At 40.1% G+C, this 22950-nt stretch overlaps 1 protein-coding gene across 2 annotated transcripts in view; it reads right to left on the minus strand.

Annotated features, from left to right (window-relative positions):
* Nucleotides 1–22950, minus strand: part of MCF2L2 (MCF.2 cell line derived transforming sequence-like 2) — a 251590-nt gene that overhangs the window by 156288 nt on the left and 72352 nt on the right. For both annotated transcript variants that reach the window (XM_004038073.5, XM_055381960.2), the window contains exons 4-5: nt 6240–6330; nt 3500–3619 (exon numbers count right to left, since the gene is read on the minus strand). In XM_004038073.5, coding sequence (XP_004038121.4) covers nt 3500–3619; nt 6240–6330 — 211 coding nt within the window. The remainder of the gene's footprint in view (nt 1–3499; nt 3620–6239; nt 6331–22950) is intronic.

A 22950-nucleotide genomic window follows, 5' to 3' on the forward strand; every position in this document is an offset into this window, starting at 1 on the left:
ATGGATCTCCTTATATGTATATTTATTCTAAGTATACAGATAAATACATATGCATTACAATACATATACAGAAGCAATACATATAAATACATAAACATATTCTACATATAAATACATAAACATATTCTAAACATACATATACACTATAATACATGTTATGGTTTCAATGTATGTTGCCCTCCAAAATTCATGTGTTGAAACCTAGTCACCAAGGTAATGATATTGGAAGGTGGGGCTAGGAGGTGATTAGGTTATGAGGGCTCCTTCCTCATGGATGGGATTAACACCCTTAGAAAAGGCTTGAGGGTGGCTGGGCATAGTGGCTCACACCTATAATCCCAGCATTTAGGGAGGCCCAGGCAGGAGGATAGGTTGAGCCCAGGAGTTTGAGACCAGCCTGGGCAACACAGCAAAACACCCTCTCTAAAAAAAATAAAAAAATCAGCCAGGCATTGTGGTGTGTGCCTGCAGTCCCAGCAACCTGGCCAGGATGATCGCTCAAGCCCAGAAGTTCAAAGCTGCAGTGAGCTATGATCCTAAGCTACTGCACTCTAGCCTGGGTGACAGAGAGAGACCCCATCTCTAAAATCAAAACAAAACAAAACATAAAGGGCTTGAGGGAGTGAGTTTGCTTCTTTTGCTCTTCCATTCTCCCTCCATGTGAGGCCAAAGCATTCGTCACCTCCCAAGGAGGGAGCAACAGCATGCCATCTTGGAAGGAGAGACTGGGTCCCTCACCAGACACCAAACTTGGTGGCACCTTGATTGTGGACTTCCCAACCTCCAGAACTGCGACAAATAAATTTCTGTTCTTTATAAATTATTGAGTCTGCAGTATTTTATTATAGCGGCACGAACAAACTAAGGTAATACATACATAATACATGTAACTGTAAAAATATTATTCTAAGTAAACATAAATATATAACATTCTTATGTGTATATATATATCATATAAGTATATAGAGAGAAGCAAATGATAAGAAATAATCAGATGATGATAAAATGTTAACAATGGGTAGGTGAATCTGGACAAAGGGCATGTGATATTCTTTGTGCTATTCTTATTCTTGCAACTTTTCTGTGAGTTTGAAATTAGTTTCAACTAAACATAAAACATCCAAGTATATTAGAAAATGTAATATGTAATCACTATAGACTCATGTTATCTATTTTTTATTTTTCAATGGACTAAAATGCCTAAATTTTAAGGATAGAGTTCAATTCATTTTGATAAATGTATATAGACATGTAACACCACCCAATCAAGATATGGAACCTAGCCGGGTGTGGTGGCTCACGCCTGTAATCCCAGCACTTTGGGAGGCTGAGGTGGGTGGATCACCTGAGGTCAGGAGTTCGAGACCAGCCTGGCTGACATGGTGAAACTGCATCTCTACTAAAAATGCAAAAATTACCCAGGCGTGGTGGCGGGTGCCTATAATCCCAGCTACCCAGGAGGCTGAGGCAGGAGAATCGCTTGAACCTGTGTGGGGCAGAGGCTGCAGTGAGCCAAGATTGTGCCACTGCACTCCAGCCTGGGCAGCAGAGCGAAACTCCATCTCAAAAAAAAAAAAATATGGAATATTTCCTAGAAAGTTCCTTTTGTCTCCTTCCAATTAGTCTCCACCACCCCTCATCCCTAACAGCAGCTACTGTTTTGATTTTCTATCACAACATAGTTTTGCCTATTTTGAAATTTTTCTAAAAGGAATCATAATCATACTGTTTAGTGTCTAGCTTCTTTCTCTCAAGAGAATATGTTTGAAATGTATCCATGTTGTTGAACGCATCAGTACTTCACTCTTTTTTATTGCTTAATGGTATTACATTACATAAATGTGCCACAACTTATATATAGTTTTCCGCTGACCAGCTGATGGACATTCTTGTGTATGTCTTTTTGTGAATTTGTGTTTTCATTTCTTCTGGTTGGGTCATAGGTTAGGTGTATGTTTAAAGAAACTATCAGCTAGGCACAGTGGCTCACGCCTGTAATCCCAGCACTTTGGGAGGCTGAAGCGGGTGGATTACTTGAGGTCAGAAGTTCAAGACCAGCCTGGCCAACATGGTAAAACCCCGTCTCTACTGAAAATACAAAAATTAGCTGGGCGTGGTGGCGGGCACCTGTAATCCCAGCTACTTGGGAGAGGCAGGAGAATGGCTTGAACCCAGGAGGTGGAGGTTGCAGTGAGCTGAAATTGCGCCACTGCGCTCCAGCCTGGGCAACAGAGCAAGACTCCATCTCAAAAAAAAAAAAAAAGAAGAAGAAGAAAAAAAAGAAACTATCAGCCGTTTCCATTGTGGTTGTACCATAACTTACCACTTTTATTGGCTACAAAGTATTTCACTGATTGGGCAGATAATTATTTAACCAGTCCCCTATTGTCAAGCATTACATTATTCTCAATCTTTTACCTTTATAAACAGCTTAATAATGAATTTCGCTGTCTAAGCAGCTTCATGCAGATGTGTGAAAATATCTGTAGAATAACTTTACAGATGGGTGAAAGAGGGTGTACATGTGAATTTTCTATAAATACTGGTAATTAGTCCTTCACATTGCTCATTACCAAATCCATTCCTACCAGTGAAATATAAGAGTGCTTGTTTTCTCATATCTGTTTGCCAAAGTTATAGGTAAAATTTTGAATGTTTTAGTTTTAATTTGTTTTTCTCTTCTGAGAATCACAATGTTGACTTTTTACTTTAGTTTCCTGGATTTATGTCACCCCTATATTTTAGATCCGTGTTTTGTTTCACCTGTACAACTTAGCTTCCTCCCAAGTCCCTTTCTATCATGTTAGACACCACCTTCAGATTAATTTTACTATGTCACTCCCCACCTAGAAAACCTTCCCCGGGGGCTGGCACGGTGGCTCACGTCTGTAATCCCAGCACTTTGGGAGGCCGATCGGGTGGATCACCTGAAGCCAGGAGTTTGAGACCAGCCTGATCAACATGGAGAAACCCCGTCTCTACTAAAAATACAAAAATTAGCCAAGCATGGTGGCACATGCCTATAATCCCAGCTAGTTGGGAGGCTGAGGCAGGAGAATCACTTGAACCCGAGAGGCGAAGGTTGTGGTGAGCCGAGATTGTGCCATTGTACTCCAGCCCGGGTGACAGGAGCAAAACTCTATCTCAAAAAAAAAAAAAAGAAAAGAAAAAGAAAAAAGAAAACCTTCCCTGGATCCCCACTGTCTACTGAATAAAATCCAAAACCTGCCTCCTCACACTGAAGATCTAGTCCTTGTTTCTTACTCTTTCCTCCAAAAGATTACTGTTTACGTGCTCCAACAAAAATGAGGCTTCCCATGGGCCTCAGTCCAGTGTGTACTTCCTGCCTCTATGCCTTCACACATGCGGTTCCCTCAGCCCAGAGAACCCTTTTCTCCCTCTCTACCTGTTGAATCTTATCTTGCCCAGAAACCCTGCCCAAATGCCATCTTTGCCAGAAGCCCTAACCAAATGAGACAAGATGTAAGGTCTTGCTTACCGGCACCTTTGTTTTAAACTCATTTCGATAGTATTTAATGCCAATGTCAGTGAATGTCCTCTGGATAAAGCGAGATGGACGAAGGATGAATATGAGCTGTAAGTTTCCTGGAAATGCCACCTGCAAGCATCAGGAAAAGTGTCAGGAGGAGAGAGAAAAATGTCATATTCATTACCAGGGTCTACTTTGGTCTCCCCTTGCCCAAGATTAAGATCACAGAAGGAAAAGTTAAAACGGATGCCATGGATGTAAATTTCACCAGATTTCAGGGCTAAAAGAGACCCTAGAGGTCAGATAATCCTAACCCCTCCTAAAAAAACAAAGCAAACCAAACAAGCAAGAAAAATGTTTTCTGATTATAAAAATAATTCATATTATTTATAGAAAAATTGGGAAATTAATAAAACTATACATTAGAAAGTGAAAACTCACCCATGGGTTTTTATAGCCATATTTAATATTTCCATCTGTTCACTTATAGGATGTTTTCTCTGTTTAAATATCTTTACCATGGCTCATATTCTTAAAATATTTTGTAACCGGCCTTTTCACTTAATGTTATACCATAGGATTTTATTCCTGTTATTAATAAATTCTTTAGAAATATTATTTTTTATGGGTGTACAATTTATTTAACCAATCCCTTATTGTTAATCATTTAGGCTTTTTGATAATTTTACTATTGTAAATAATACCGAGATGAACACCTTTATCCACATCTTGGAATATTTTCTTAGGCTAGAGTCGTAAAATAATTACTTAATCAAAGAGTTCGTACTTTAAGTATTCTTGATGTATATTATTGCTAAGTTGCTTTCAGAAAGTATCGCCCTCATCTCAAGGCAAGATTCTGAGCAGGTTCATGTAATTGCTTTGGGGCAGACTTAGGAACCCAGGTATCCATGGAAACTGCCATGGCTTTCCATTCTTCCAGTGGTTCCCCCAAAGCAACCTCCTATGGGGATATTTTTTTTTAAATCAGGTCTTTACTCCAGACTATTTTGATTCATTAGGACTGGGATGAAATCTAGGTATCAGTATTTTCAACGAGCACCTGAAGAGATTCTGGCAGGTAGCCAGATTTGGGGATCCCTGCACTACAGCATGTTTTACATATAAAGTGATCAACGTAATTCTGGGACAAATTAAGCTCAGACATTAGATTACTCATGTATTATGTATGGACCCTGGAAAGCCAGAACTCTCTAGAGGCCAGGCCTCTGGAATAGTCATGGGCATCAATCATGGCTGCAGTTATCCCAAAGATAAATCCTATATCCACAACTAAACTAAAGGGAGAAAACAATCCATGCGGCGATGGGAGGACTCTCTTCCCCATCTTTAAATGCAAGCTCCTAACAGAAGAACCTTGCGCTTTGTTGTGCCAAGACAGAAAGTATTAGCTGAGATATAATTTGTGAATTTGGATGAGGCTCTAGAGCAATCTGAGAGGGACTCTGTGTGTGTTCATGTTTGCATGTGTGACTCCTTCTGCAAGCAGGTTTAAGTGAGGTTTCAAATGTCCCTCTCCTGTCCTGCTTTACCACACTACCACATCCATCCTCTTTAGCCAGTCCCAACTGCCCCAGAGGGTCTATGCTCAGGTAAAAATGCTGACTTAGCTGGCCCTAAGGTGTCTCTGCTTGTGGTGGAGTTCACAAGTCTGAGGTCCCTACAGAGGAAGGACACATCTACTTGCTGAAAGACAACAGATAGGGATCAAAATCAGACTATAAGCAAAAGGAGGCCAATCCAAGGTGATATAATTTAATGCAAATACAAGCACACCTCCCACCATGCTACTTAAATATCATTGTGTCTGTTTTTGCCATTGTCTTTCTAATATATGAATAAATAATTTGGCTAGGTGCAGTGGCTCAAGCCTGTAATCCCAACACTTTGGGAGGCTGAGGTGGGCAGATCACTTGAGGTCAGGAGTTCGAGACCAGCCTAGTCAACATGGTGAAACCCCGTCTCTACTAAAAATACACAAATTAGCCAAGGGTGGTGGTGCACGCCTGCAATCTCAGCTACTTGGGAGGCTGAGGCAGGAGAATCTCTCGAACCCGGGAGGCAGAGGTTGCAGTCAGCTGAGATTGCGCCACTGCACTCCAGCCTGGGTGACAGAGTGAGACACTGTTTCAAAAATAATAATAATACTGAAATAATAAATACTGTCTTAAATTGAATTGTCCCCAAAGCAAATCCTCAGACAAGGATTTAAGTACAGGTAGTTTGTTGGGGAAGTGATTCCAGGAAGCACGAATGAGGGAGCGGGGAGGAAGACAACAATGAATAGAGTGGCAATGTCTCAATGAGCGGGTTACTGCCGTAGGCAAAGGGGGCTGAGACCCTCTGGGATACTGTGTGGAACACACCTCAGAATTGCCCCACTGCGGATCTGGAAGCTGAGATATTTATCTACCAAATTCTTTAACTCAATGGTTGCAGGTTACTCCCAGGGCATTAACTTTCCAGCACTCCCCAACTGCCCCTCTTCAGTGACCAGAGAAGTCAGTAAGGTAGAGAGACTTAGGAAGTCTTTGACATGCTCAGAATTGTTTGCAGGTGACCTGCAGATGGCAGAGGAGATAGGGATGTGACATAACAGCACCTGTTACAAAGACCTTCCCAAAATTTGACATAAAATAATTGCCTTTTCCCCAGGACTTTGATATGAAATAGTTGAACAGACAATTTAAATGACTTTTATAATAAAAGCACAAAAATAAATATTTACAGCTATTCGTGTCAAGGATGCCTTTACGGAGCTCCACTTGTCTCTTCGTCTGTCGATAACAACAACGAATCCAATGCTGGCAGCCTCCACACTGCAAAGAAGGGTGGTCAGTGTCAGAGATTAGGTGAGACCCATATGCTCCATGTGGCTCCCACAGCAGAATACACCCTGAAGCCTCCACAGCACTCCAGGCTCACTGTGTAAACACCCTGCACAGCACAACCAACTCCCTCTCCCCGTCTAAGCCTCGTAATCTTAACAAAATAGATACTTTGTTTCTCAGACCCACTGGAGGACTCCCTTTCTGGCTGGCAAATGCATGAAACACCAAAGGAACACGTGTTCAAGCCCAAAGGAAATATGCACGTGTCAGGTGAGCATCACATATTCCCAATGCAGGCGGAGGACCTTGAGGTTGAGCTCTGCCATCCTTCCACTCCCAAAGCAAACATTCACAGAGCTATCAGTACAGTAACACGCTCAGCTATGAGGCTCTAGAGCAGTCTGAGAGGGAGTAATGAGAGAGGTGTTTAGAATTAACACGTCAGTGGGAAAAGCAACCCCCTCGCAGTGCCTGGCTATAAATAGGCCAATAGACCATATGCTTGAGAAGACATCATTGTCACTAAGACCAAAAGGAAGCTGTTTGGTCCCCTCTCAAGTCCTCACGAAATTCTCACAGAATCTTTCGAAAGTAGAATTCTAAAAGTGAAAACATTTTTTTTCTCTCCTTTGGGAAGAAGCACGGTACAGAGGAAAGAGCAAGGTCTTTGGGGCCTGGTTCAAACCCTACTATTGCCACTTACTAGCAGTGACACACAGAGGAGTTCACCTAACTCTTCTAAAATTCGGTGCTCTTCTCTGTAAAATGAGAATCATATTACCAGTAATGAGATGGTTAAAAGCACAGATTCTGGAACCAACTTGACTAGATTTGAATTCTGAATTCTATTTATATATTGTGTGTGCTTTTTGGGGGTTGAGGGGTAGTTACTTAACCCCTGTAGTTTCTCAGACTCTTCGTTTGTAAATCAGAAATAATAAAATAGTATCTATCTATGAGGTTGATGTGAAGATTAAATGTGTGTGTGTGTGTGTGTGTATGCATATATGTACAAACATGTAAAATGCTCAGGACAATGCCTGGCACTTGGTAATACTGTATAAGTACTATTATTCTTTCTTTCTTTTCTCCACTTCTATTATGTCTTATGTGCTTGTCACAGAGATTAAAAGAGATATAGTACATGATAAGTAGTACATGATAAGTAAACCTTCAATAACTCTCTAATATTGGGTAAAAGGTGGGCTTTACCCTACAAAAGTGTGTATATATGAATGAGGCAGAAGGTCTAAGCAAAACCTGCAGGAAAACATAAGAAGCTAATCTCAGTTAAGCATCACTGGGTTAATCGATTCTCACAGCCCCATACTGACCCAGGTTATCTTGCTGAAAATTCATTTTAAAAATGAAAGTGAAATAAGGACATTTCCAGACAATAGAGGTGAGAGAATGTATTGTCATTAGACATATACTTGAAGAAATATAGGTTCAGCTGATGTTTAGGAAGACTTTCACTCCTACCAAAAACAAACAAAACCCTGGTGAAGTTAAAAGCTCATATTTTTCCTTAAATATGAGAGAACTCTGAAGACAAAGAAATATAAATGAACAAATTCCAGAGACTTAAGACCTTCCATACAGAGCAAATACTAGAGCAGACCTTTACATAAAGTGGTGCTTGCCTGTTCTGAGAATAGGCAGGCAAATGAATGAATCTGAAGGGAAATAATCCAACATGATAACTTGATTTTTTTTTTTTTTGAGACGGAGTCTCACTTTGTCACCCAGGCTGGAGTGTAGTGGCATTCTCTTGGCTCACTGCAACCTCCACCTCCAGGGTTCAAGTGATTCTCCTGCCTCAGCCTCCTGAGTAGCTGGGATTACAGGTGCCCGCCACCACACCTGGCTAATTTTTGTATTTTTAGTAGAGACAGGTTTCACCATGTTGGTTAGGCTGGTCTCAATCTCCTGACCTCAGGCGATCCACCCACCTCAATCCCCAAAGTGCAGGAATTACAGGCGTGAGCCACCATGCCCAGCCCAACATAGTAACTTGAATCTGCAAGAAGAAATAAAGAGTTATGTAAACGTTATGTAAACGTTAAATATGTGAATAAGTATTATCAACTGTGTTTTTTATTTCTCTGAGGACTACTGACTAATCAAAGTAAAAATAACACAGTATTATTATAAAATAAATGTGTCACAACAATAGCATGAAGAATGGAATGCAGTAAGTAAAATTACTTTTACTTACTATTAGCCAGGTGCAGTGGCTCACACCTGTAATCCCAGCACCTTAGGAGGCCAAGGCAGGAGGATCGCTTGGGCTCAGGAGTTCAAGGCCAGCCTGAGCAACAGCAAGACACTATCTCTACTAAAATTTAAAAAAATTAGCCAGGCCTGGTGGCGTGTGCCCATAGTCTCAGCTCCTCAGTAGGCTGTTCTGGGAGGATTGCTTGAGCACAAGAGATAGACTGGGCTCAAAACAAAAACAAAAACAAAACCACCACCACCCCCCCAAAAAAAGTATTATTGAAACTAGTATTGGGTGAAATTAAACTATACTATTTATATTGTATATAAAGTGGTATGAAATTAATCCCAGGTAGATTGTGCTAATTCAAAAACACATACTGTGACATCAGGAAATAACTGCTAAAAACTCAATAAAGGAAATAAACAGAATACTGAAAATATTTGAATAATTCAAAAGAAGGCAGGAAAGGAGAAATAAAAGAACAAGTCACAGATTGGCAGATTAAAACCCAACCATCTTAATAATCACATTAATTGGAAATGGCCTATAACGCTCCATTTAAAAGGCAAATAGCCACGGCAAAAACATACCAAAATGTAAAGACCATCAACACTATGAAGAAACTGCATCAACTAATGTGCAAAATAACCAGTTAGCATCAGAATGACAGGATCAAATTCACACATAACAATATTAACCTTAAGTATAAATAGGCTAAATGCCCCAATTAAAAGACACAGACTGGCAAATTGGATAAAGAGCCAAGACCCATTGGTGTGCTGTATTCAGAAGACCCATCTCATGTGCAAAGACACACACAGGCTCAAAATAAAGGGATGGAGGAATATTTACCACACAAATGGAAAGAAAAAAAAGACAGGGGTTGCAATCCTAGTCTCTGATAAAACAGACTTTAAACAACACAGATCAAAAAAGACAAAGAAGGGCATTACATAATGGTAAAGGGATCAATGCAACAAGAAGAGCTAAGTATCCTAAATATATATGTACCCAATACAGGTGCACCCAGATTCATAAAGCAAGTTCTTAGACACCTACAAAGAGACTTAGACTCCCACGCAATAATACTGGGAGACTTTAACACCCCACAGTCAATATTAGATGGATTCATAAAATTAACAAGGATTTTCAGGACTTGAACTCAGCTCTGGACCAAGCAGACCTAACAGACATCTACAGAACTCTCCACCCCAAATCAACAGAATATACATTCTTCTCAGCACCACATAGCACTTATGCTAAAATTGACCACATAATTGGAAGTAAAACATTCCTCAGCAAATGTAAAAGAATGGGAATCATAACAAACAGTCTCTCACACCACAGTGCAATCAAATTAGAACTCAGGATTAAGAAACTCACTCAAAACTGCACAACTACATGGAATCTGAACAAACTGCTCCTGAATGACTAGTGGGTAAATAACGAAATTAAGGCAGAAAGAAATAAGTTCTTTGAAACCACTGAGAACAAAGACAAAATGTACCAGAATCTCTGGGACACAGCTAAAGCAGGATTTAGAGGGAAATTTGTAGCACTAAATGCCCACATGAGAAAGCAGAAAAGATCTAAAATCAACACCCTAACATCACAATTAAAAGAACTAGAGAAGCAAGAGCAAACACATTCAAAAGTTAGCAGAAGACAAGAAATAACTAAGATCAGAGCAGAACTGAAGGAGATAGAGACCTTAAGAACCCTTCAAAAAAATCAATGAATCCAGGAGCTGGTTTTGTGAAAAGATTAACAAAATAGATAGATTGCTAGCCAGACTAATGAAGAAGAAAAGAGAGAAGAAACAAATAGACACAATAAAAAGTGATAAAGGGGATATCACCACTGATCCCACAGAAATACAAACTACCATCAGAGAATACTATAAACACCTCTATGCAAATCAACTAGAAAATCTAGAAGAAATGGATAAATTCCTGCATGCAAACACCCTCCCAAGACTAAACCAGGAAGAAGTCAAATCCCTGAATAGACCAATAACAAGCTCTGAAATTGAGGCAGTAGTTAATAGCCTACCAACCAAAAAAAGCCCAGGACCAGATGGATACACAGCCAAATTCTACCAGAAGTACAAAGAGGAGCTAGTGCCATTTCTTCTGAAACTATTCCAAACAACAGAAAAAGAGGGACTCCTCCCTAGCTCATTTTATGAGGCCAGCATCATCCTGATACCAAAATCTGACAGAGACACAACAAAAAAAGAAAATTTCAGGCCAATATCCCTAATGAACATTGATGCGAAAATCCTCAATACAACACTGGCAAACTGAATCCAGCAGCACATCAAAAAGCTTATCCACCACGATCAAGTCGGCTTCATCCCTGGGATGCACTTAACATATGCAAATCAATAAATGTAATCCATCACATAAACAGAACCAAAGACAAAAACCGCATGATTATCTCAACAGATGCAGAAAAGCCCTTTGATAAAATTCAACACCTTTATGCTAAAAACACTCAATAAACTAGGTATTGATGGAACATATCTCAAAATAATAAGAGCTATTTATGACAAACCCACAGCCAATATCATACTGAATGGGCAAAGCTGGAAGCATTCCCTTTGAAAACTGGCACAAGACAAGGATGCCCTCTCTCACCACTCCTATTCAACATAGTATTGGAAGTTCTGGCCAGGGCAATGAGGCAAGAGAATGAAATAAAGGGTATTCAAATCGGAAGAGAGGACATCAAATTGTCTCTGTTTGCAGATGACATGATTGTATATTTAGAAAACTCCATAGTCTCAGCCCAAAAACTCCTTAAGCTGATAAGCAACTTCAGCAAAGTCTCAGGATACAAAATCAACGTGCAAAAATCATAAGCATTTCTATTCACCAACAATAGAGAGCCAAATCATGAGTGAATTCCCATTCACAACTGCTACAAAGAGAATAAAGTACCTAGAAATACAACTTACAAGGGATGTGAAGGACCTCTTCAAGGAGAACTACAAATCACTGCTCAAGGAAATAAGAGAGGACACAAACAAATGGAAAAACATTCCATGCTCATGGATAGGAAGAATCAATATCATGAAAATGGCCATACTGCCCAAAGTAATTTATAGATTTACTGCTATTCCCATCAAGCTGCTATTGACTTTCTTCACAGAATTAGAAAAAACTACTTTAAATTTCCTATGGAACCAAAAAAGAGCCCATATAGCTAAGACAATCCTAGCCAAAACAAAGCTGAAGGCATCATGCTACCTGACTTCAAACTACATTACAAGGCTACAGTAACCAAAACAGCATGGTACTAGTACCAAAACAAATATATAGACCAATGGAACAGAACAGAGGCCTCAGAAATAACGCCACACATCTACAACCATCTGATCTTTGACGAACCTGACAAAAACAAAGCAATGGGGAAAGGATTCCCTATTTAATAAATGGTGTTGGGAAAACTAGCTAGCCATATGCAGAAAACTGAAACTGGACCCCTTCCTTACACCTTATATAAAAATTAACTCAAGATGGATTAAAGGCTTAAACATAAGACCTAAAACCATAAAAACCCTAGAAGAAAACTTAGGCAATACCATTCAGGACATAGGCGTGGCAAAGACTTCATGACTAACATACCAAAAGCAATTGCAACAAAAGCCGAAATTGACAAATGGGATCTAACTAAACTAAACAGCTTTGGCACAGCAAAGAAACTATCATCAGAGTGAACGTGCAACCCACAGAATGGGAGAACATTTTTGCAATCTATCCATCTGACAAAGAGCTAATATCCAGAATCTACAAGGAACTTAAACAAATTTACAAGAAAAAAACAACCTCACCAAAAAGTGGGTGAAGGATATGAACAGACATTTCTCAAAAGAAGACATTTATGTGGCCAACAAACATATGAAAAAAAGCTCATCATCACTGGTCATTAGATAAATGCAAATCAAAACCACAATGAGATACCATCTCACAAAAGTTAGAATTGTGATCATTAAGAAATCAGGAAACAACAGATGCTAGAGAGGATGTGGAGAAATAGGAACGCTTTTACACTGTTGGTAGGAGTGTAAATTTGTTCAACCATTGTGGAAGACAGTGTGGCAACTCCTCAAGAATCTAGATCCAGAAATACCATTTGACCCAGCAATCCCATTACCAGGTATATACCCAAAGGATTATAAATCATTCTACTATAAAGACACATGCACAAGTATGTTTATTGCAGCACTGTTTACAATAGTAAAGACCTGGAACCAACCCAAATGCCCATCAATGATAGACTGGATAAAAAAAATGTGGTTCATATACACCATAGAATACTATGCAGCCATAAAAAAAGAATGAGTTCATGTTCTTTGCAGGGACATGGATGAAGCTGGAAACCATCATTCTTAGCAAACTAACACAGGAACAGAAAACCAAACACCACATGTTCTCACTCATAAATGGGAGGTGAACAATGAGAACACATGGACACAGGGAGGGGAACATCACACACCAGGATCTGTCAGTGGGTCGGGGGTGGCGGGGGGCGAGGGGAGGGAGAGAATTAGGACAAATACCTAGTGTAGATGATGGGTTGATGGGTGCAGCAAACCACTATGGCACATGTATACCTATGGAACAAACCTGTTCATTCTCCACATGTATCCCAAAACTTAAAGTATAATAATAAATAAATAAATTTTTAAAAAGGCAAATAGAGACAGAGTAAATACACTGCTTACAAAAGATACACTTTTGTGTATGAGGAGAGAGTTAGATTGAAAGAAAAGAGTAGTAAAACATACACCATGCTATCACTAGTCATAAGAAAGCCAATGTGGCTATGTGAATATTTTTCAAAGTAGTATTTATGACAAGGAGTATTGGCAGAGATAAATTATTCATAAATATAAAAGGGCCTTTTTATCAGGAAGACATAAGAATCCTAAATGTCTAAGCGTACAATAACATTGCCCCAAAGACACTAAGCAAAAATGGGTAGAACTAAAAGAAAAACAGATAAATCCACAAAGTTTGAGATTCTAGTATTCCTCTTTCAGTAATTGATAGAACAAGCAGCCAAAAATTAGTAAGAACATAGACCCGACTTGGAAGAACACAACATCTAGCAATGCAGATGATATTCTTTTCAAATGCTCATGGAATATTTAACAAGATAGACCATTGTCTGGGTCATAAAGCAAGTATCAACAAATTTTACATGATGCTAATCATAGAGGGTGCACTTCTGATCACCATGGAATTAAACTGGAACTCTACTATTCCTCTCTTTTCTATTTCATTTATCTTTGGTTCTTTTTATTTTCCTTTACAATTTCCTTCCTTTTCTTCGGGTTTCTTATTCTCTTTTCAAACTTCTTAAGGTATAAGATTAGAGCACTGACTTTAAGCCTTTCTTCTTCTCCAATATAAGTATTTCAAGTTACAATTTCTTCCTAAGCTCTACTTTTATCTATATCACATGAATGTTGACATACTGTTTTTGTTATTGCTTGGTAAAAATGTTTTCTCACTTCCTTTGTGATTTTTTCTTTGATTCATAGGTTATATAGAGGTGGTTGCTTAGCTTCCGAATGTCACTGGGCACTGATCATAGGGGACATAGAACGAGCAAAACAGTTCTGCTGCACTAGCAAAAACGTGTGAACGTCAAACACAACAACAATCATTCTAGATAGTCATAGCTGCTATTTATTGAGTTCTTATCATTTGTCAGACTTATTTGTTTTCTGTCTCACTTAACCTAACGAAACAGATGTTATCTCCTTTTAACAGCGGAAGAAACCAAGGCTGATAGAACAGAATAACTTGCCTGATATCACACTAGCAAGCCTGGCTTTCAGACTCAGCTGTCTGATACTGATGCTCTTCACCCTATTCCATTGCTCCCCTTCCACTGTTTTTTCACAGCAAACCTGCTTGTACCTTGTGGCAGCTTGATTTTGTATATTTTGCTGCTCCTTTTTTTTTTTCTTTTCTACTTGAACCACGTAATCATTGAAGGAAGTTCTAAGGGAGCCACCAGGACTCTTTAACAAGGTGAAGCTGGGAGAGGCTCAGCAAATATTAGATCGTTCATAAACACAGGCTATTCTTTCACCTATGAAATAAGCAGCTGCTGGCATATATGGTCTCCCCAGCCAAACTGAGGGCAAATGTTCCTCAGAACAAGACTCCTCTTCGCTCCACACAGACTAAGACCCAACCAGAGCATCTGGGTAAATGGAGTGTGGGATCTGCTGGAAAAATACCTGTGAACAGAAAGAGCTGTGTCTCCTGACATAATTGTATATAGGCCACAGTTCAGAAAGAGACAAGGAATCACGACAACGACTTTAAATCATCCTCCCATAAGGTATACATGCTAGACAACACTCAGTAATGACTGCTGGGGTGGGATTTTTTTTTTTCACCCTCTCTTATTCAACAAAGGTATGAAAACTTCAGCTAAACCAAATGCACAGGAAATGGGGTTTCTGGCCAATGTATTTCTTAAGGTAACACTTGGTTTTTACCCCTCTTGTTCTTTTTGACACCAAAGCCCTATGATGTGTCAGACACCTGCACAAATACTCTTTGATATGATTCTCATACTCGCTCTATGAGGTTGGTGATAACATTTTCATTTTATAGACAAGGAAACTAATCCTCAAGAATGCTTCGAAAAATAACTTGCGAAAGTCACACCCTATATGCAGAGTTAAGAGTCATTAGAGGCCGGGCGCAGTGACTCACGCCTGTAATCCCAGCACTTTGGGAGGCCGAGGCAGGCAGATCACGAGGTCAGGAGATCGAGACCATCCTGTCTAACACGGTGAAACCCTGTCTCTACTAAAACTACAAAAAATTAGCTGGGCGTGGTGGCGGGCGCCTGGAGTCCCAGCTACTACGGAGGCTGAGGCATGAGAATGGCGTGAACCCGGGAGGCAGAGCTTACAGTGAGCCCAGATAGCGCCACTGCACTCCAGCCTGTGCGACAGAGCGAGACTCCATCTCAAAAAAAAAAAAAAGAGTCATTAGAAGTCTTCAGACTCCAAGACCAATGCTCATGCCACAAAATTCATTATGTCTTGTTATAGAAAATATTGTAACACTATACTCCTTCATTTTCCAATCTTAATAACTCCTCTGTCACAAATGTAATTGAACTTTCGATGAGTCACACCTGATATTCTGAAAATCACTAAATATAAATATGTAAGTATAAGAGATTGAGGTAAATATGTTCTGATCCCAAAATAGCAAAGAAGCATTGTGGTGTGTGTGATATTTATTTTCTTAAGTGTATATATATATATATATAGAACCCCAGGGCTCAAGCAATCCTCCCATCTCAATCCTCCCATCTCAGCCTCCCAAGTAGCTGGGACTACAGTTCATATCACTGTGCCAGGCTAGCTCTGATGTTAATATACTTTCCTATGATTTGCCTTTTTTGGTAAGCAAGGTATAGAAAATATTTTGGTCAATTGAAATTTTATTGCATTGCCATCAGAACTGAGTCAAATGTAGGGTGACAAACCATCCTGTTTGTCTAGCACTGAGAAGTTCCTGGGACACATTATTTTCAGTGCTAAAAACAACAGTCTCAGGAAAATCAGGACAATTGGTAACTCTGATTCAAATACCTAATTCCAAGCACTAATATGATTGTCATAGATATACTGCACATGGGGCTTCTTACTGGAAGAAATCAAACTACTATTCAGGACTGTCTATGTTTGCTGATGGTTAGTTACACTGTGAACTTAAGCAAATTTAGGAATTCCCTCTTGAATGGCAGTGCCCAGAGTTGTTCCTGGTATAGGAGATAAGATGATTAGCCTATGTCTTTTTAAATGTATTACTCTAATTCAGAAATAAAGTATCCATAATGCTTTCTAGTCTTGTGGCATTCTTTTGGCACCTTCATCTGCAAAATGGTGGGGGCTAACAGAAGCTCATCTCAAGCCCTCCTTCCAATTTTAACATTCTATGATTTACTGATTCTGTATAGTGACTTCAAGTCGCTAGGGACCATGGATATGCTTCTACAAATTCAGTTGAATCGGGTTGATCATTTTTATAGGGTTTGGAAGATATGATAAGATACAACCAAATTAAGAATGGAAGACATATGGGATGATTTTGTCGATCTCTCAAGTACTTCAGCATCTTCATCATACTTTTTCTCTCATCTCACCTCATCTTATCTTTTGCTATTTTCTTCAATGCCTCATCCTGAGTGGAAAGTCACTCTCCATGTTCTATGTAGGAGAACTAGCATCTTCACTTAGAATGGACTAAAGGTGAAGCCGGGCGCGGAGGCTCACACCTGTAATCCCAGCACTTTAGGAGGCTGAGGCGGGCAGATCATCTGAGGTCAGGATTTCGAGACCAGCCTGGCCAACATGGCAAAACCCCATCTCTACTAAAAATGAAAAAATTAGCCGGGCATGGTGGTGCGTGCCTGTAATCCCAGCTCCTCAGGCGGCTGAAGCAGGAGAATTGCTTGAACCCCAGAGGCAGAGGTTGCAGTGAGCTGGGATTGTGCCACTGCACTCCGGCCTGGGCAATAGAGACAGACTTTGTCTCAAAAAAAAAAAAAAGAATGGACTAAAGGCTGTGACTCTAATGTTTTCTGTGGTATAATGGCAAGTCCCTGCCCAAGCCAATGGAGAGAAGCAGACGTGCTCCCACCGCACAGGAAAGCCAGCAAAGAACAGCGCTTTGAGGGACATCAGTAGCTCTTGAGTAAAAAAAGAGAGAATCTGCAGAGCAACCAATGGCAGGGTATGCCCCTCCTCACTTCTTTTCTGGATCCTGATTTCAACTAACTTATTAGAAAAAAGGATACTTGGAGATATATGAAAAATGACTGAACTATTTGGTTATATTAAAGTATATTTTGTGATGTGATGATTGTATTATCATTATGTTTTAAAAAGAACCTCTGTCTTGTAGAAATGCATGCTGAAATATTTGTAGGCAAAATCTACTCTTTAGATAATAACTTAACCACTTCAACCAATTACCAATCAGAAAATGTTCGATATGTTATCCGCTTCGAGGTAACGATGAGAAGGAACATGGGTGGAGACACACATGAAACAGATTGTCCATGAGTTGGTAATTGTTGAAGCCGGGTGATAGAAACATAGGTGTTTATTATACTAGTCTGTTGGCTTTTGCAAATGTTTAAATTTTTCTGTAGTTTCCATTTAAAAATTTTAAAGATTAAAAAAAAACCAAAGCCTCTTAAGTGATTCATGAATAAACAATGTAGAGTTATAGAAAACTGAAGCTTTAGGAATCAGCTACACTCATTCATAGAAAAGACCATATTTAGAGGATACTTCCGCTTTACAGAAGGAAGGAACATGGTCAATGCCTTAGTTCCATGCTTTAATAATGAAGGAATCCCCTTCCACATCCCTGCAAGATGCCCACCCAGTTCTACCAGACACATCCAGTAATGGGATGTATTAGCCCGTTCCCGCACTGCTATAAAAATATATCTGAAGCTGGGTAATTTATTTTTTAAAAAGAGTTTTAATTGGTTCACGGTTCTGCAGGCTATATGGGAAGCATGGCTGGGGAGGCTTCAGGAAACTTACAATCACAGTGGAAGGCAAAGGGGAGGCAGGCATGTCTTATCGTGCCTGGAGCAGGAGGAAGAGAGTGAGGGAGGAGGTGCCACACAATTTTAAACAACCAGATCTTGTGAGGACTCTATCACAAGAACAGCACCAAAGGGGAAACCTGCCCCCATGATCCATTCATCTCCCACCAGGCCCCACCTCCAACACGGGATTACAACTTGACCTGAGATTCGGGCAGGGACACAAATCCAAACCATATCCAGGGCCTCCACTGCCTCCAAGCCAACACAATTCTCTGCTAGGCTGTCCAGAAAATAAGGAAGCCCTTTCCCCATATTCAGTCAAATATTCCTTTCTATAGAGCTTCCACATTTCAGATTCCATCCTCTCACCACACTTTTTTTTTAATAGGAAGAGAAGTAGGTATAAACCAAAAATAAAATTCTAAGCTCCCCAACCAACTGAATGGACCCTTCTTGGCCAAGTGGATTTCAAAGAAACCTAAAAAACTAGTTCAGGCCATAACAGAAAGCGGGGTCAGACTTGCCTCATTATACCCTCCTCCCTTTGGAATTCAGGCTCAAATGTCCAGCATTAACATTAAAAGAGATCTTAAGACTAACACAACAGATTCTTTATAGCAATACGATGCCAAGTTCCAACCTGACTCTAGTATAGCGTCACATGACAGCAGGCCCTGAAAGAAACAGAATTATTTTTTCTGCAAAATATATTTCTTTGCCATATTTTGAAATGATCCCGCAAAGCTGTCTCTTGTGGGGAAAATCTACATTCTGCAGAGAATCCCCTTCCCTTTCCAGGTCTTTTCCTGATCCAGGAGAGATTTAACTGAGAGTCTGGTACCTTTTACGGTCTGATAAGGGACATTTACCATCTACTCTCTCTAAAGCCTGCTACATACCAAGAACCTTGGCTTCCACAACCTGCACCCTCCCACCCCATCCCACTTATCTTAACCCCAAGCATTTCTTTCTGCGGACTTCTATTCTTTAGATAATAACTTAACCATTTCAACCAATTACCAATCAGAAAATGTTTGAATCCACCTATGATCTGTAAGTCTCTCACCCAATGGTTCAAGTTTTCAAGTTGTCTCACCTTTCTGGACCAAACCAATGTACATCTTACATGTATTGATTGATGTTTGCCTGTAACTCCTGTCTCCCTAAAATGTATAAAATCAAGCTATTACCCAATGACCTTGGGCACATGTTCTTAGGACCTCCTGAGGCTGTGTCATGGCGTCGTGGTCCTTACATTTGGCTCAGAATAAAGTTCTTCAAATATTTTAGAGTTTGGCCCTTTTGAGTCAACATAGGTATGTTACTGATCAATAACGTAGTCCCTATAAGCATGCAAAGGGAATAAATCCATCATGAATGCATGAATAAATACAGAAATAAATATAAGAATTAAAGCATGTTTCCAGGTCTTTGTACTGTGTGAAGTGATATAAAATAATTGTTTAAAGCACTGGCATAAAATGCTTCTATTTATTTTAATAATATTATTTATTATTTATTATATTATTTATTATTTATTTTATTTTCATAAGTCTAATGGATCCCATCCCCTCCACACACTCTACCACAACTTTCTTTACATGATATTGATTTCTAGAATTTACATGAAATGTTTGAAAATGAAAAAAACTAGGGGATTGTGAGGAGGAAGCAAGAGACAGGTAACTTCACTAGAAAAGGATCAGATCTTGTTGCTTGTGGATATGAATGAATTCCTCTTTCTAAGGATACTGACCTTAGAAAATGGAGGGGAAAATGCTTGAAGGCCTCTTAGCGGCAACTCCAACACAGTCTTACTCTTTCAGTAGAGGGGGGCAGAAAGCAGGAATAGCAAAATAATTACTTAGCTACCATAATCAACAATTCCTTTCCTTTTTTTGGAGACACAGTCTCGCTCTGTCACACAGGTGGAGTGCAGTGGCGCGATCTCGGCTCACCGCAAGCTCCGCCTCCCGGGTTCACGCCATTCTCCTGCCTCAGCCTCCAGAGTAGCTGGGACTACAGGCGCCCGCTACCACGCCCAGCTAATTTTTTTTTTTTTTTTTTGTATTTTTAGTAGAGACAGGGTTTCACTGTGTAAGCCAGGATGGTCTTGGTCTCCTGACCTCGTGATCCGCCTGCCTCGGCCTCCCAAAGTGCTGGGATTACAGGCGTGAGCCACCGCGGCCGGCCATCAACAATGCTTTTCAAGTCCACACCAGTCACCTGAGGGTCCTGTTAAACATAGCAATTTCAAGTCATGAAGTTAGGGGTGATGCCCCAGATTCTGCATTTCTGACAGGCTTCCAGGTGATGTTCATTCTGGGGCCTCACTTGGAGTGACTAGGGCAGTGGGCCCCTCCTTCCCCCCTCCCCTCCCCTTGTGAATAAAGAGCAGCTGGCTGTAGCATTTGCCCCATCTGCAGCCTTGCAAACCTCTTCCTTCACAAAGTAGATTTGCCAGGACAGTGCCTAGGCTATAGGAGTTGAAGCTAAGGAGGAGGAAGAGCAGTGCCTGAAGAAACTTCAGACCATATGCACGAAAGACTCAAAAGAAGAATACAAAGAGCAGGTCTTTCTAGAAATAAAATTGACTTTAAAAAACTCTGCCTCTAGAGCAAAGTACTCTTTACTATTAAAAAAAAAAAAAGTATTGCCGGGCATTGTAGCTCACACCTGTAATCCCAGCACTTTGGGAGGCCAAGACAGGCTGATCACGAGGTCAAGAGATTGAGACCATCCTGGCCAACATGGTGAAACCCTGTCTCTACTAAAAATATAAAAATTAGTTGGGCGTGGTGGCATGCACCTGTAGTCCCAGCTACTCAGGAGGTTGAAGCAGGAGAATTGTTTGAACCCGGGAGGCAGAGGTTGCAGTGAGTCGAGATTGCGCCACTGCACTCCAGCCTGGCAACAGAGCAAGACTCCGTCTCAAAATAAATAAATAAATAAAATAAAAGTATTGCCTACTCCCTAATCAAGCATCCCTAAAGGAAAATCTATTTATAGGACCCACTCACTGTTGCAGAGTCTACTGACCTCGATTTCCTCCCATTCAAGTGCAAATACCTTGGTTAAACAGATCTACCCAATTGCAAAGGAAATCCAAGTCAGATAATTATATTTACAATATAACCCTTCAAAAATATAAAAAGGCAACCAAAGATCTTCTGAATTGAATAAAAGCAAAGCATCAAAGAGAAAGACTGAGGTGAACAAACAGAACAGCCAATCTAGAAACAATGAAAACAACTATAAAAAAGTTTATATTTTTTCTAGTCAGTAATCTCAGACTGTTGAAAGAATACTCCATCCATAAAACAAGAACACACTCTTATGAAAAGGGAGCAATGGGAGAATAAGAAATAGTTCTCAGAAATTAAACATATGATGCTAGAACCTAAAAATGCATAGAAGAGTTTTTGAAAAACGCACATGGCTGATAACAAATCAGTGATCTGAGATAACTGAGTAGTCATCTAGTAATGAAAGCATTAGTGATCTGAAATCAGTGATTTGAAGTTTATCAAAAACAAAACAGAGGGACTTCTGGGTAGCTGAGCAAAATCTGAATTGTCACATATCCTCTCAGAACCATGCAGATAAACCAAAAGAACAAATAGGGCCACACAAATCCCATGCCTTGAGAATAACTAGAAGATTAAGAACACTACAAACTTCAAGCTACTTATAAACATTTTTAAAAAAACAAGCAAGATACTAATTTTCAACAGAACTATTTCTTGAGCTCCTGCTACTAGCTTTTGCAGCGAGCTAAGGAGTGCTAAGAGAAGAGGCCATCGAGATAAAAACACTCACAAGAAAAACAAAACAAAACAAAAAGAGTCCACTTTAAGTGCAAAGATACAGGTCAATCATCCTTAATCCAAAGATCCAAAATCCAAAATCCTCCCAAATCTGAAACTTTTTCAGCACTGATGTGACACCAAAAGTGGAAAAACCCAACACCTGACTTCATGTAACAACTTGCAGTTAAAACGCAAGCATACGACACACCATTTATTCCATGTTCTCAAGGGGAAAAAGACTCTCTGGCCCTGTTCAGCTGCAGTGTATCTTTTCCATGCACACCCTGACTCCCCTATGCAAGCACGCCCATGAAGGGTAATAAAATGGCATGTGTACAGGCCAGATGCATCAAAGGCAGGTTCCCCAATGCTCTGCATGGGACCAAGACCTACAAGTAATACTCACTGTGGTTTTCCACTTATTCTCTTCTCCATGATGTAAAGATATTTTTCAAAATGTCCAGAAAAAAAAAAAGGCCGGCAGACACCCCTATGAGTAACAGTGATAAGAAAAAGAGGAAGCTTATGTTTATCTATAGCACAGAAATTCAAGCTGTTAGACAAACTGGACAGCAGCATAAGTGAGAAACATCTTACAGAAGAGTATGGTATTAGTGGCCGGGTGCCGTGGCTCACACTTGTAATCCCAGCACTTTGGGAAGCCGAGAAGGGCAGACGACCTGAGGTCAGGAGTTCAAGATCAGCCTGGCCAAGATGGTGAAACCCCTTCTCTACTAAAAAATACAAAAAAATTAGCTGGGCATGATGGCGGGCACCTGTAATCCCAGCTACTTGGGAGGCTGAGGCAGGAGAATCACTTGAACCTGGGAGGGGCAGAGGTTGCAGTGAACCAAGATCCCACCATTGCACGCCAGCCTGGGCAATGAGAGCGAAACTCTGTCATAAAAAAAATAAATAAATAAGAAAAAAAAGAAAAGAAAAAGAAGAGTGTGGTGTTAGAATGCA

The sequence above is a fragment of the Gorilla gorilla genome, chromosome 2, assembly GCF_029281585.2.
Source record: "Gorilla gorilla gorilla isolate KB3781 chromosome 2, NHGRI_mGorGor1-v2.1_pri, whole genome shotgun sequence".
NCBI classification, from domain to species: Eukaryota; Metazoa; Chordata; class Mammalia; order Primates; family Hominidae; genus Gorilla; species Gorilla gorilla.